Raw genomic sequence first — 13,727 nt, 5'->3', positions numbered from 1 at the left:
TTTGGTTTTTCTCCGGTACCGGGAACCGAACTCACAACCTTGCGCATGCCAGGCAGGCGCTTTTGCCGCTGAGCTAAATCCCCAGCCCCTACAAGGTATATTTTTGATTCAATAAAATTCATCCACATGGATTAAATGCAGATTTTTTTTGGGGGGGGGGTCTTTTTGAGACAGGGTCTCACTATGCAGCTCAGGATGGCCTTGAGCTTACTTTGCAGCCCAGGCTGGTCTCGAACTCACAACGACCCTCCTGCCTCAGCGTCCCGAGCGCTAGGATTACAGGCATGCACCACCATGTCTGGCTTAAATGCAGATCTTGATAAATGTATACACTCATATGACAACTTCAAAAATTAACTATTTAATTCAACCAATTATCCACAGTCCAATTATTTAAATACAGGATGACCAAAACTTTAAAATTTAAATACAAGGTGACCAAAAATATTTTTCATTAATTTTTATAACAGGAAATGTAAAAATGAAAATTTTAATTAAATGTATTCAGTATTTTTTCTGTGTATGGTATATCTTAAAACATTTCATGCACAATGCAATATTTCCACCTAGACAGTAGTATCTAGTCTCCTCCTGAATTCTTTTTGCACTATTGTCTTTCTTTGAACAACATGCATTACACTGTCATGCTGGCCTTTTCTTTCCCTGCAGGTGGTACAATTTCAATAAAATGTTTACCCATTAAACGTAACAGGAAAGGTGGCCATGATGGACATCCTAGTTGGTGTTTTGCTCTCCCATATTTTTTTATTTGGTCTACTAGACCTAATCTAAATTGTAAATCATTTTTTGAACCTTCTTATTTTGAGTAAGTAACAAATTTCTATACTGTTCATTCCAGAAGGTGTATAAATATCTTATAACAGTATTTTTTTCCGCACCTTTCGATTACAGGATATTTTGTTAGATGTTGGTCAAGTCTGTCAAAAACACCCATTGAATCATAATCACCGAGCACTACTGGCAATTTTTTAGTTTTGTTTCTTCTTTCAAGTTTTATCATTTCTATATTATGAATAGTTAACAAAAGGGAGATGTCTTTTTTGCCTTTCCATTTCATAACACAGACTTTGCCTCTCTGACATGCTAACATTTTCCCTTTTCCAGATTTTGCTTTTGCAGATCATTTGGCACTTCCTCCTATTCAATCTCAGTGTCCCAAAAGTATACATTTTGTATTATAAGAGAATATCACTGGGGGCTGGAGAAGATAGCTCAGTAGCACAGTGACTGCCTGGGAAGTGCAAGGTCCTGAGTTCGATTCCCAAAACCAAAAAAAAAAAAGACTATCACTGAGTTCTGAAGAAGTACAAAAATTATATTTAATGTATATATGATAAAGAGCTTTTACAGACTGCAGTATAAAATTATAGGTTATTTTTCACAAATAAATATGAATTAGTAAAATAAAAGTAACCAGAACTTATTTCTAGGTAAGTTCTAGAAACAAATATCACTATTTCACTAGAAACAAATATCAAAAGTGAAGACAACATTCAAAGTAAAAAAGTATGCAAAAAGTAGTATAAAACAAACATGTGTGAATGTATCTTGTGCAAGTAAGAATCAACTGGCTGAAATGACAGCTGCCTGGGATAGTATGTAAACAAACACACTGTCCAAATGACATTTGGAGTAAACTGTTAAGTGGTTCAGATATAGGACTTCTACCATTATCCCAAACAGATTCCCCATGCCTCTATGGCATTAGTTGGTCCTCCCTAGTTCCTAGACCCAGGCAATCTGGACTGTATTCCGTTTGATTAATCTATCTGCCACTACCATACTGTCTTGATTACTACAGTTTAATAATGATTCTTGAAATCAGGTACTTATTTGGGGAGAACTCACATCCTAACAATTTTGAGTCATCCAAATTATAAATATGGAATCTCTGCATTTATCATCATTACGTATGTACTTCAGGCTGGCCTTAAATTCACTTTGTAGTCCATGCTGGCCCTGAACTCACAGTGATCCTCAGCCTCCCAAGTGCTGGGATTGCAGGCATGCACCATCATGCCTTGCTCATCTCTACATTTATTTAGCCCTTTAATTTCACTCGGCAATGTTCTGTGGTTTTCAGTGTAACAGTCTTGCACATTGTTCTGATACACTGATCCCTAAATACTTGGCTTTGAACTCCTGGGCTTGAGTGATCCACCCTCTGAACAAACTGAAATTACAGTTCTGTGCCCATGTACATGGTTATGGAACTTCATAATTTTTTAAAATAAACTTGTATAACTAGAAGACTTTTAAAAATTTATGTTCTAGCTAATCATTGATCAGTATATATGAAAACAATTAGTTTTGATATGCTGACCTTATTGTAACTGTGCCAAATTCTTTATTTTCCAAAGTTCTATCTTATTTTCTGAGAAAAAAATTCCATTTTTAGCTTTTCTTTTTCCTTCTAACTTTATTGTAGTAGGGTAGGACCTTCTGTACAATTTTGAATGAAAAGTAACGAGGCTGATGATCTTTACTTCATTTCTGACTTTAGAGGAAAAGTGTTATCTTATACCCTAAGTCTAATGCCACTTATAGTTTCATATTTTTATCAGGCTGGAAAAGTTCCCTTATATTTCTAGTTTGGCTTTACTGTGATTAGGAGTTTTACTCTTTTTAATGCCTTTTGTGTCCATTAAGATGGGCACAAGGTTTTTCTTTTTAAAGTTGTTAATATGGTATATTACACTGATTCATTTCAAAACCACAGTGACTAGGATAGCCATTATACTAAATACAAAATTAAATAAAATAACAAGTGTTGGCAAGGAGGTGGAAAAACAAATCTTTGTGCACAATTGGTGCAAATGTGACATAGTGTAGTCACTATGGAACAAAGCATAGTGGTTCCTCAAAAAAATTTTGCCAGGCATGGTGGCACATGCCTGTAATCTCAGCACTCAGGAGGATTGCCGTTGCGTTCAAGATCAGCCTGAGCCACATAGTGAGACCCTGTTTAAGAAAAAAAAATTAGTGTAGAATTACTATATGATTCAACAATTCCAGGTCAACTGAACTGAAAAAAGAATTTAAAGAGATATTTGCAAAAAAAAAAAAAAAAAAAGTATTTGCACAATATGCTTGTTGTATTTCTCACAAAGAAGTGGACACAACCAAAATGTCCATGGATAGATGAATGAATAAAGAAAATTAAGTAGAAAATTAGGTAGAAATACATACATTAGGTATGTATGTATTATAGAACTTTATTCAGCCTCAAAAGATAGAAAGAAAAAAAATAAGACCTTCTGTCATATGCTAAAACACAGATGAACCTGAAGGTATTATGCTGAATCAGTCAGTCACAAATGGAAAAATCCTGACCAGGATGGTCTGGTGGTACACACCAGAATCTAGCATGCTGGAAGGCTGAGGCAGGAGGATCGTAAGTTTGAGCCCAACCTGGATAACTTGGCAACTTAGTAAGACCTTGTCTCAAAATAAAAAAGGGTTTGGGAGATTGCTAAGTGCAAAAGTCTTGGGCTCAATTTCCAGTTCCACCAAAAAATTTTTTCTAAATAAATATAAACAAATGGACAGTGTATTTCATTGAGTGGATATGTAATTGAGATTATTTGTGTTCTCCTTCCCTTTTAAAGCAATAGAGCCAAGCATGGTAGAGCACACCTGCAATCCCAGCACTGGGGAGGCTGAGGCAGGAGGACTGTTGCAAGTTCAAGGCCAGCCTGGGCTACAAAGTGAGCTCAAGAGGCCAGCCTCAAATGCATAGCGAGACCCTATCTCAAAAAGACAAACAAAAAATAAAGTAATAAAACATTCAGAACTATGATTAGATAGCATACTATAGGCCAATTTCCTAGGTCCTTCTCCCCCTTGAAGTAATGTGTCAATGTAACAAAAGTCTGATTAACAGGAAGAGAGAAAAAAGTCTAACATCTAGGTCGTATCCCTCTACGACTGTTTCCACATCTCAACTCTATCATGCTTATGGTATGGTTTTCATCATTTCATCAAGGTGAGATCAAGCTTTAACTTTCATTATTCCTCTTCCTTTTAGAACTCTCAACAACAACAGCCCAATGTCACAGTGTGCCATAGGTTCATCACCGCTGTCCTGTTATGAGTGAAAGAATAAAAAGAAGTCTGGTTCCCCCACAAAACCAAGAAACCAAATAAGCCCTTGATCATCTTTCCAGAGAAATGAAAAATCTAAGCCCTAAAATCAAATACTCAACAAAAGAATTAAGCAGGAAATTAGAAAAAGCTGAGCAAATAATGAATGAGTCACACAATTATTTTAAGGAAATTATCCAAAACACAGAACATTAATAAGAAAGAAACAACAAGATATGTAAGAGAGCCTAAGACAAATCAGGACAGAATGAGGTGGACCCATACAGCTTTAACTGGAGTTTTAGAACACAGCAAATCTGTGCAGTGGTGAATCATTTCTGAGTAGGATAAATGAACACTCTAGTAATGGTTCTCAATACCAGCTGCACCTTAGATGCATCACCAAAGAAGTTTTGAAAACAAAAATCGGTGCTTAGATCCCTACATGGAGATTGTGGAATTGGTGTGGAGTAATACAAAGCAACTGTGTTTTTTCCAATGCTTCCCAAATTATTTAGAGGAGCATTCAGAGTTGAGAACCAGTAATCCATACCTACACACATAGCCAGCGAAACTGGCAGAATAAAAATAAGGACAAAAATGTTAAAAATAACCAGAGAGGCCTGGGGATACAGCTCAGTGGCACAAGAGCCTGCCTGGCAAGTGTAAGGTCCTGAGTTTGATTCCCGATACTCCCCCTCCAAAACAAACAAACAAACAAACAAACAAACACCAAAAAACTAGAGAGAAGTAATACTACATACAAAGTAACAACCTAGGTCTCAGACTGACAGTAGACTGTTCAACCACAACAGAAGCCAAAAGAAAAATGTAATACGACTTCAAAGTCATGTGGAAAATAACTGTCAACCCGGATTCTAAACTGGTTGTCTAGCCCAGCAGTTCATTAACAAGACAAGCTAAAGAAAATGACAGGAGGTTTTTAAGTGAGAACAAATAAATCACTTCACTCTGGATGTACTATTACTCTGGGGAATAAGAGCAGAAAATCTTTAAGCATAATCAGGTTTAGGAACTTCAGATTCCAGCCTTTTAACTAGTAGTTCTTAAAATGCGGTTCCTCAAATGGCAGCATCAGCATTTTGAAAACTTGCAGAAATACAAATTCTCAGGATTCACCAGACCTACTGAATTAGGAATATTCCAGTGGACTCAGCAACTGTGGTTCCCCCAACTTTACAACCCTACTGGGGATAGAACCTAAGGCCTTGTACATGCTAAGGAAGTGCTCTAACACTGAGCTATATCCCCACCCCTGCAACTGTGTTTTAACAAGCTCTTTTCTCTCCCTGATTCTAATGTGAGCTCAACTTAGAGAAGTCTACTTTGTAGTCTCAATGCCTACATTACTGTTCACACTTGCATATGAACAAATATTCTGCTGTTGCTCTGCCTATGAAACCTTTCCTTTCAGCCCTTTAAAAGGGTATGTCAGAGTTGACCAATTCCCATGCATTTTTAATGTCTTCAATGAATTTTCTTTTCCTCTTTTCACTGACCTAACCTGGTTCACTTCTCTTATAAAGTCCTCACATACAGACCATTCATTCTCCCGATCCACATGTAAGCTCAGTCACAGGAAAGTGCACTCAACACCTATATCCAGAGCTTCAAAAAACTCTACATTAATAAAATCCCTCCTTCTGTGAATATCTCATTTTCATGTTAGCAGGTGTATATGATTTTGACTACCGAATTTCTCTCACAATGTTCAGACCAGGAACCCTCTACCTATGGGACATTTCCATCTGGATTCTCTAAAAGAACCTCAAAATCAATACATACAAATCTGAACCAGCTGTCTTGTCCAACTCTGTTCTTCATATACTGGCACTATTCAGTGGCACTATTCATCTATCCAATTATCCTACAGTCCGAATCCTGGAAATCATTGACAGGACTCTTATTCAAACATTCAACTGATCACCAATTACAATCAATTTTACATTAAGTTCTCTAATTCTCTTCATCACAATTGTCACTCCCACAGTGTAAGTTAAATATCTCTTATTAAGGCTATAAGAACCTTTCACTCACTCTTCCAGTACTGCACTCCTAGAATTCATTTTGAAGTCTTTCTTTTTTTTTTTTTTTTTTTTTTGAGAAAAAGTCTCATTATGTAGTGCAGACTGGCCTTCAACTCACTATGGAGCCCAGGCTGGCCTTAAACTTCAGGTGACCCCTTTGTCTCCTGAATGCTGGAATTACAGGCCTGTGCCACCATACCTGGAGAAGCATCATATTTCAAGAGCCTTGATTTTTTTAATCATGTAGTACCTTGTGGTATGTGGATTATATTTCAATTTTTAAAAATCACATGCAGGTGGGGACATAGTTCAGTTACAGAGCTCACTCTGGGTTTGATCTCCAGCACCATAAAAACACACAAACCAACTTCCTAACATCATGTGGTCATACAGTTTTAACAAGTCCATCATTACTTAACACGGATTTTCTCTGGCTTTTTTTGGGTCCTTTTGAGACAGGGTCTTGCTATGCAAGACTGGCTGGCCTTGAATTCCCAACGATCCTCCTCCTTCAGCCTTCTAAGTGCTGTGATTACCGGTGTGTGCCATCATGCCTGGCTAACATGGATTTTAAATCTAGCTCTTTTATTCAATAGTTCTGGGTCACAAACTTATTGCTACTAGTTTTACTACAACTATTTAACAAAAACATCAATTACATAGGAATCATCAGATTAGATCCAAATAAATCCTTAAAACTTAAAAGAGAGTAACTAGTAATTTCATCTACATAAACATTACATTACCTTACCACAACGAATTTTAATTTTTATTACAAACATGGACACTTCAACATATGTTTGTAAGATGAACAAAATAAGAACATTTTTTTTTAAATGTTGAAACATGTAGAAAAAAATCTGGAAAAATTAAAACTCACCATACACACCTGTAGGAGTAGAACTGTTCATGGTAGAAGATCCGTTAGCGACACCAAAAGAAAGAAGCTCATCGAATCCCCGCTGAAAAGCAAAACCAATGTCCACTTAATAAAAAGTTTAAGATAATGGCTTACAGTTACTACTACAAATATTGAAAGCTATTACTATTACTTCATTTTAGTATGAAGACATTTAAGAGGAAGTCCTTGAGAATGACAAAATCTAAAGGGTGGCAGTGAACTGTAAACAGGAATTACAGCATATCCACATGATTCAGTTTTTAAAAAAGTAACAGATAAAGAAAATTAACCTTTCAATAATTTTTGACCCAATCCAGTATTCCAAGATGTTATATTTGAAATACTAACCTGTATTTAGGTGGCTGCATTCTGACATTGTTTCTATAACACATTTACATACAAAATATTTGTGTAGCTCTACAATCTTGACTTTACGTTCTGTGTACTTCTTAATATAGAATCCAAAGACTTTTTTCCCCCAGTACTGAAGATTAAATTCAGGACCTCTGCACTGAGCTAGAACCCCAATCCTCTTTACTTTTTATTTTGAGACAAAGTCTAACTTGCTGAATTGTTCCAGTTGGGCTCAACCTTGAGATCTTCTTGCATCAGCCCTCCAGAGTGCTGGGACTGGTGGCATACCCCCATAATCCTAGCACTCGGGAGGCTAAGGCAGGAGGACTGCCCTGAGTTTGAGGCCAGCTTTGAATACATAATGAGTTCAAAATCAGCCTAAATTGCACAGCGACACCTTGTTTCAAAAAACAGAGTGGTGAGGCTGCAGGTCTGTATAGCAAGCCTGGCTTACAATTAATTTCTATACTGACCAAGTTATTTATAATCATTGAGTTTTCATCCATTAATCCTAATTTTATTATTACTCCTTTCTTTTTCAGTACCAGGAATCAAACTCAGGACCTTGCACTTGCCAGGCAGGCACCATGCCACTGAGCTATATCCACAGCCCCTTTTATTATTATTCTTTTTTTTTTTTTTTTTTTGGTCTTTTTTTGAGACAGGGTCTCACTATGTATGTAGTTCAGGCTGGCCTTGAGCTCACTTTGTGGCCCAGGCTGATCTCGAACTTGCAACGATCCTCCTGCCTCAGCCTCCCAAGTGCTGGGATTACAGGTGTGCGCCACCACGCCCGGCACCTTCTTTAATGTGTACTATTTCTTAACTACAATTTAAATAATTTACTCTTTCAGTTAAGAAATTTGATCTAATTCCAAATCTGAACTGTCAATACTAAAAGATGTCTGACAAGCCTGTTCATTAAACAGTAACTATCAAGACTTAAAAATAATAAAAATGGAATACAAAATCAAAACAAACCTATTTCTAATGGCACTATTTATTTGGCTTGATCAATTTTTAAGAATAAGTATTTTGGTTCACTGGATAGTAAAACTTTTTTTTCGAGACAGGGTCTGGCTATGTAATGCAGGTTGGCCTTGAACTTGCTTGTGCAGCCCAGGCTGGCCTCAAACTCACGGCAATCCTCCTGCCTCAGCTTCCCAAGTGCGGTGATTACAGGCATGTGTCACCACACCTGGCTGGATAATAAAACTTTATACCCAACCACTCCTACAAATATTAGAAAGGCAATAGTGCTACAATAGATACTTAATGCTTAGGCATAAGTAAACATTCTGTAGGGAACTATTTCAGACTGCTGAAGAAAGACAAACTACCAATGTGTTTGCATAGTAGAATTATAATTATTTAAACATGTAAGCATCCAGAAATTGCTTCCCTTAGATATTCACCAGAAATGTATTAGAGATACCTTGGCATACAAGGAAAGAAAGATTTGACTAAGAATGCAAGATGAATCTAAACTCCCCAAAAGACCAGGATTAGTCTCACTTCAAGCATAAGTCTATGTATTTTTTTTTTTTAATTTTGCTTTTTTTTCCGGTACCAGGAATTGAACTCACGACCTCGCGCTTGCCAGGCAGGCACTGTGCCGCTAAGCTAAATCCCCAGCCCCTGGTCTATGTATTAATTTCTGAAATGTAGGCATTATCAGGTTTTACAGCTTGATAATTAATGGCCAGCCTTTAGAAGGCTCACTTTCTACCTGCATCTACAGAAAGATAAATTCTTGGGTTTTTCTTTTTCTTGAGACAGGGTCTTACTATATATAGTGCAGGTTGGTCTTGAACTCCCTTATGTAGCCCAGGGTGGCCTCGAACTCATGGGGACGCTCTTGCCTCTGCTTCCCAAGTTACAGGATTACAGATGTGTGTTACCACACCTGGCAATTTTTGTAATTTCAAATACAGTAAATATTTAACTGTGGCCATGGTTTTATGTATGAGCAATCTGGTAAAATAAGAGTAAAAATGTGGTTTTTCTACTGCTGTTGAGTTTAATATCAATGTTTCTCTGAAAATCAAGCTAGTCTGATCTTAGAGACCACTTCAGTTCTTTTTAGACTTACAGGAGTATGTTAAAATGTCACAAAAAGTCGGTTCTAGGTTGACTATACACTCAAATGTAAAGGCAAAACAATGAGGATTCTAGAAAATAATGTAAAGTATGCAGCTTCATATTCTTGGAGTAAGACTAATAAAACAAGAAGTACAACTATAAAGGAAAATGCAGGTAAAGTAGACATTAGGATTTTATTTAACAGACATTATTTGGAGAGAAGGAGAAAAGGAGAAAATATCTATGATACATATAATCAACAAAGGATTATATTCAGATTACTAAGAACATAAAAACAAAAGGGAAAAACAAAACACTTGGAATTAATAATAAAAAGTCAAGATAACAGGAAATAAAAACTCAAAAAGGCACCTTACAAATGGGAAAGTTCAATACTGTTTCTAAGGGTGTGCTTCTCCTTTCCTGAGAACGGATTATTCACCCCACTTATGTCCATGTGACTTGCAATGTCACTGTAAAAAGGACAACTTCCTGTTGTAGACTTACAGTAGTTCTGAGATATCTTTTGGCCTTTGAAATATGAATAGACATGGCCTACACTTAATCCAAGTAAAATCCTCAAAGATCAGTCATTTCTATTTCTGCCAGTTGTTTTTCTACTTTTTGTTATTTTGCTCTGAAACATTAGAAGACTGTCCCACAGCAAATGTATTTCTGTAACATCTATCAACAAAGGTAAACAAAACATGTTTTTCTAAGCCATGTATTAAGACTAATAAGAATCCAATAAACATGGGAAAATATATTTTTAATCTTATTGGTTGTCGGGCGTGGTGGTAATCCCAGCATTCAGGAGGCTGAGGCAGGAGGATTGTTGCAAGTTCAAGACCAGCCCAGGCTACAAAGTGAGCTCAAAGCCAGCCTAAACTGCATAAGGAGACCCTGTCTCAAAAAGACTGCAAAAAATGAAAAAAAAAGGAAAAACCCAAAATCTTATTGGTTATAAGGAAAATGTAAGTTAAAACCACAATGAAATACCATCATACTAAAAAGACTGATAATACCGATGTTGGTTATGAATATGAAGCAACAAAAATTCTTAATTGCCTACGTATGTACATGTAGACATAAGAATGTTCTCAGCAGCATTATTTGTACTAGGCAAACTGGAAACAAACATTATGAACTATAAAACTGATGATTAATTTGTGTAAATGCATGCAATGATTACACAGTAATGAGAATGAGTTTGTTTCACAAAATAGGTGAATCTCACAAACATTAAGATGTCAGTCACAGCCAGGGGTATAGCTCAGTGGCATAAGCGCTTGCCTAGCAAGCCTGAGGTTATGAGTTTGATTCCTGGTACCAAAAAAAAAGATGTCAGTCACAAAAAATACACACTGTATTATTACATTTAGTAGTGCAGAAGAAGACAGTGAAAGACAAACTACATACAGAAGAAGGAAACTTCTTCACACTACATATAAAAATGAATTCTACAAAGTATAATACTAACAAACAATATATTCAGAAACTGGAGTAAATCTTCATGACCTTTCTCAAAGGGGAAAGGGGATCAAGAGATGGAGGGAGAATGGTGGGAAAGAGAAAGAGGATGAAAAAGAAATTAAAATGTCTTATGTACATGTGCCAACTCAAAAAAGGGGGGACCAAGAGATGCACTGAGGACGAAGGGAAGGAAAAGGGGATGAAAAAAGAAATTAAGATGTACATGTACCAATTCCCTACAAGGAACACAAACATTATGGGCTACAAACACGTACTAATAAAATGACCTGGAAAAAAAAATGGTATCATGACATAAAAAACATAAATGACAAAGAAAAACAGATTAATGGCACTTAAAATAAAAAAATTTTAAACTTCAAAGTGAGACAGACATCACAAGGACAGAACACAAACTCCAGCGCCCTTAACCTGCAACCCATTAAAGAGCATGGTTTAGGTGGGTGGAGTCTAACTCCCAGCACCGGAGGGTGAGACAGAAAAATCATCCCTTCAAGCCCGACCTAGGCAACTTAGCAGGACTAGCTCTCAAAATAAAATAAAAAACAAAGGGCTGGAGATACAGCTTAGTGTATAGCTCTGGGTTCAATCCTCAGTTTTTCTAAAACAGTATGTATGCCTCGTGTTTTCTTCTGAGGCAGTCTGGGACTTGATAACTGCTTCTGCTAAAAAGTCTCTTCACTTGCACCTACAGATGCCCAATAGGTAACTAAATGCATAGCAAAGGCTGGCCTTCATTTTGTATCTGTCTCTTTTATTATCTTAAAATTTGGGTCAAATATCTGCTCAGATCTGTATACAGGCATGGTAAGTATTTAGGGATTGTCTCTCTAAAAGCTAGCAATACAAGATTGCTAAATTTACATAACTTATTTCATTCTCTTTCCCCCTTTCAAGACTGAGGACACCAAGATAAAAGATTTACAGGGCCATCCAACTACTAATAAGTGCCCAGCAGTCTCCAGTCATTTCCCCAAAACTACTGAGATCACCCTGAATTGTAGCAGAGGCTCCATAAAATTGAGACTTTCCCAGGAAGAAACAATTATCTCATGGAGAAGGGATTGAGCAGTAAGGATTTCTCCACAGCCATTTGCAAAACTAGAACCAAGATAATGATCAACAAGCCCCCAGCTACCACAACTCTTTAAAAGCTGTTCCCTTCTCTTCTGTTGACATGCCAGTCTGGTTCTCTTCATCAGAGCTGTGCCCCTTGGGCTCCTTAAAATGAAGCCCCCACAGGGTGTCACCACCAGAACTCTAGAAGGCTAAGGCAGTGGGGATGGTAAGTTCAAGCACAGGCTGAGCAACTTGGAGAGACCTTATGTCAAAATAAAAACTAAAACAAGGACTGGGGGTTTGGCTCAGTGCAAAGGCCCAATCTCCAGTAGGACCAAAAACAAAACAAAACAAAGCAATAACAGCAACAAAAAATCGAAGTCCCTTTCCTGTTTTCTCTTGCTTTCTAACTGCCTAATCAATCAAGCTTTTGCCTAGTACTGACCTTGTTCTGAAACGGTTTTCTGTAACAATGTTAAAAATATTCCCTGTTAAAGGAATCTCTCTGGACCACATCCAATGATAGAGTGAGGTAGGAGATAAGGTGTGGCTTAGACTGGCTGGGAAGAGAGGCATAGGATCATAGGATCACCTTTCAGGACCCATATATACAAGTTTTCCCTCCAGATTCGGGATAGCATAAAAGGTCACAGACACAATGATGAGCTCACTATGGAAGAGGGGAGGAGGATAATCTGTGTCTTGCTTTTTCAACTCTTTTACTCTCCCAAGTTCACTCTGCACAGCCAGTTTCTTTCTCACTCTTCACTTTTACTTTTTCAAATTAACTTTTTTTTTTTGCTTGTTTCATTCATTTTTTGTTAGAGACAAGAACCCGGAGCCAGGCATGGTAGTGCACCCCTGTAATCCTAGCACTTGGAAGGCTGAGGCAGACTGTCACAAGTTCAAAGCCTGGGCTACATAGTGAGCTCAAGGACAGGCTGGAGTACAAAGCAAGACCTTGTCTCGAAAAAGAAAAGAGTCTGGAAAACAAGGGGCAAGCAAACCGAAGCACAGTAACATTTATGTGATGAGCCATTCTTAGAAGGGGACTACCCAATAACAAAAAGACATCACCAAAAAAATGACAGAGACTAGGAAAAAAGTATTTGTAAATAACGTATTTAACAAGGGAATAGTATCCAGGACATCAAAAAACAAAACCGAAGTAAAACTCAAAACCCATGAAAAGACAAATTAATAAAAAAAATAGACGATGTGAGTAAGACATTAATCCTAGCAAATATACATATTGTAAGTACATGATAAGATGTTCCATATAATTACTGAGGAAGGAAATGTAAACCTAAAACCATGTCAAATAAAAATTAATACCATGACAAGTGAGACTTCCAGGAAAATAGCAGAAGAGTAAGCAACAACTCAGCTTCTCCAAGATTAGGAGTCCACACACTGGAAAATAACTGCGGGAATGAAAAATGAGAAAAGTAGATCCCCAAGAAGCAGCAAGATTCTTGGGGAAAATTAAAATCTACAAAGCAATTGAAAAGATAGAACACAACATGAAGAAGGGAAGGGATACCACACTTTCTCCCTGGCTGCCAGTTCACGTCTTGTGGGGAAAAAGAAACCCCACAAATGAGGGGCTGGGGATTTAGCTCAGCGGCAAAAAGCGCCTGCCTGGCAAGCGCAAGGTCGTGAGTTCAGTTCCCGGTACCAGAGAAAAA

The 13,727-nt window shown here is 37.3% G+C and overlaps 1 protein-coding gene across 4 annotated transcripts in view; it reads right to left on the bottom strand.

The window, feature by feature from the left end:
- Ptbp3 (polypyrimidine tract binding protein 3) overlaps window positions 1-13,727 on the bottom strand; it is a gene marked incomplete at its 5' end in the record, with an annotated part of 98,809 nt that overhangs the window by 56,005 nt on the left and 29,077 nt on the right. For 3 of the 4 annotated variants that reach the window (XM_013513256.1, XM_013513259.1, XM_013513258.1), the window contains 1 exon segment: window positions 7,033-7,114. In XM_013513256.1, coding sequence (XP_013368710.1) covers window positions 7,033-7,114 — 82 coding nt within the window. 4 annotated transcript variants of the gene reach the window in all.

Source organism: Chinchilla lanigera, unplaced genomic scaffold (genome assembly GCF_000276665.1).
Source record: "Chinchilla lanigera isolate Chin_1 unplaced genomic scaffold, ChiLan1.0 scaffold00018, whole genome shotgun sequence".
NCBI lineage: Eukaryota > Metazoa > Chordata > Mammalia > Rodentia > Chinchillidae > Chinchilla > Chinchilla lanigera.
This window is presented reverse-complemented; position numbering and strand designations above follow the sequence as displayed.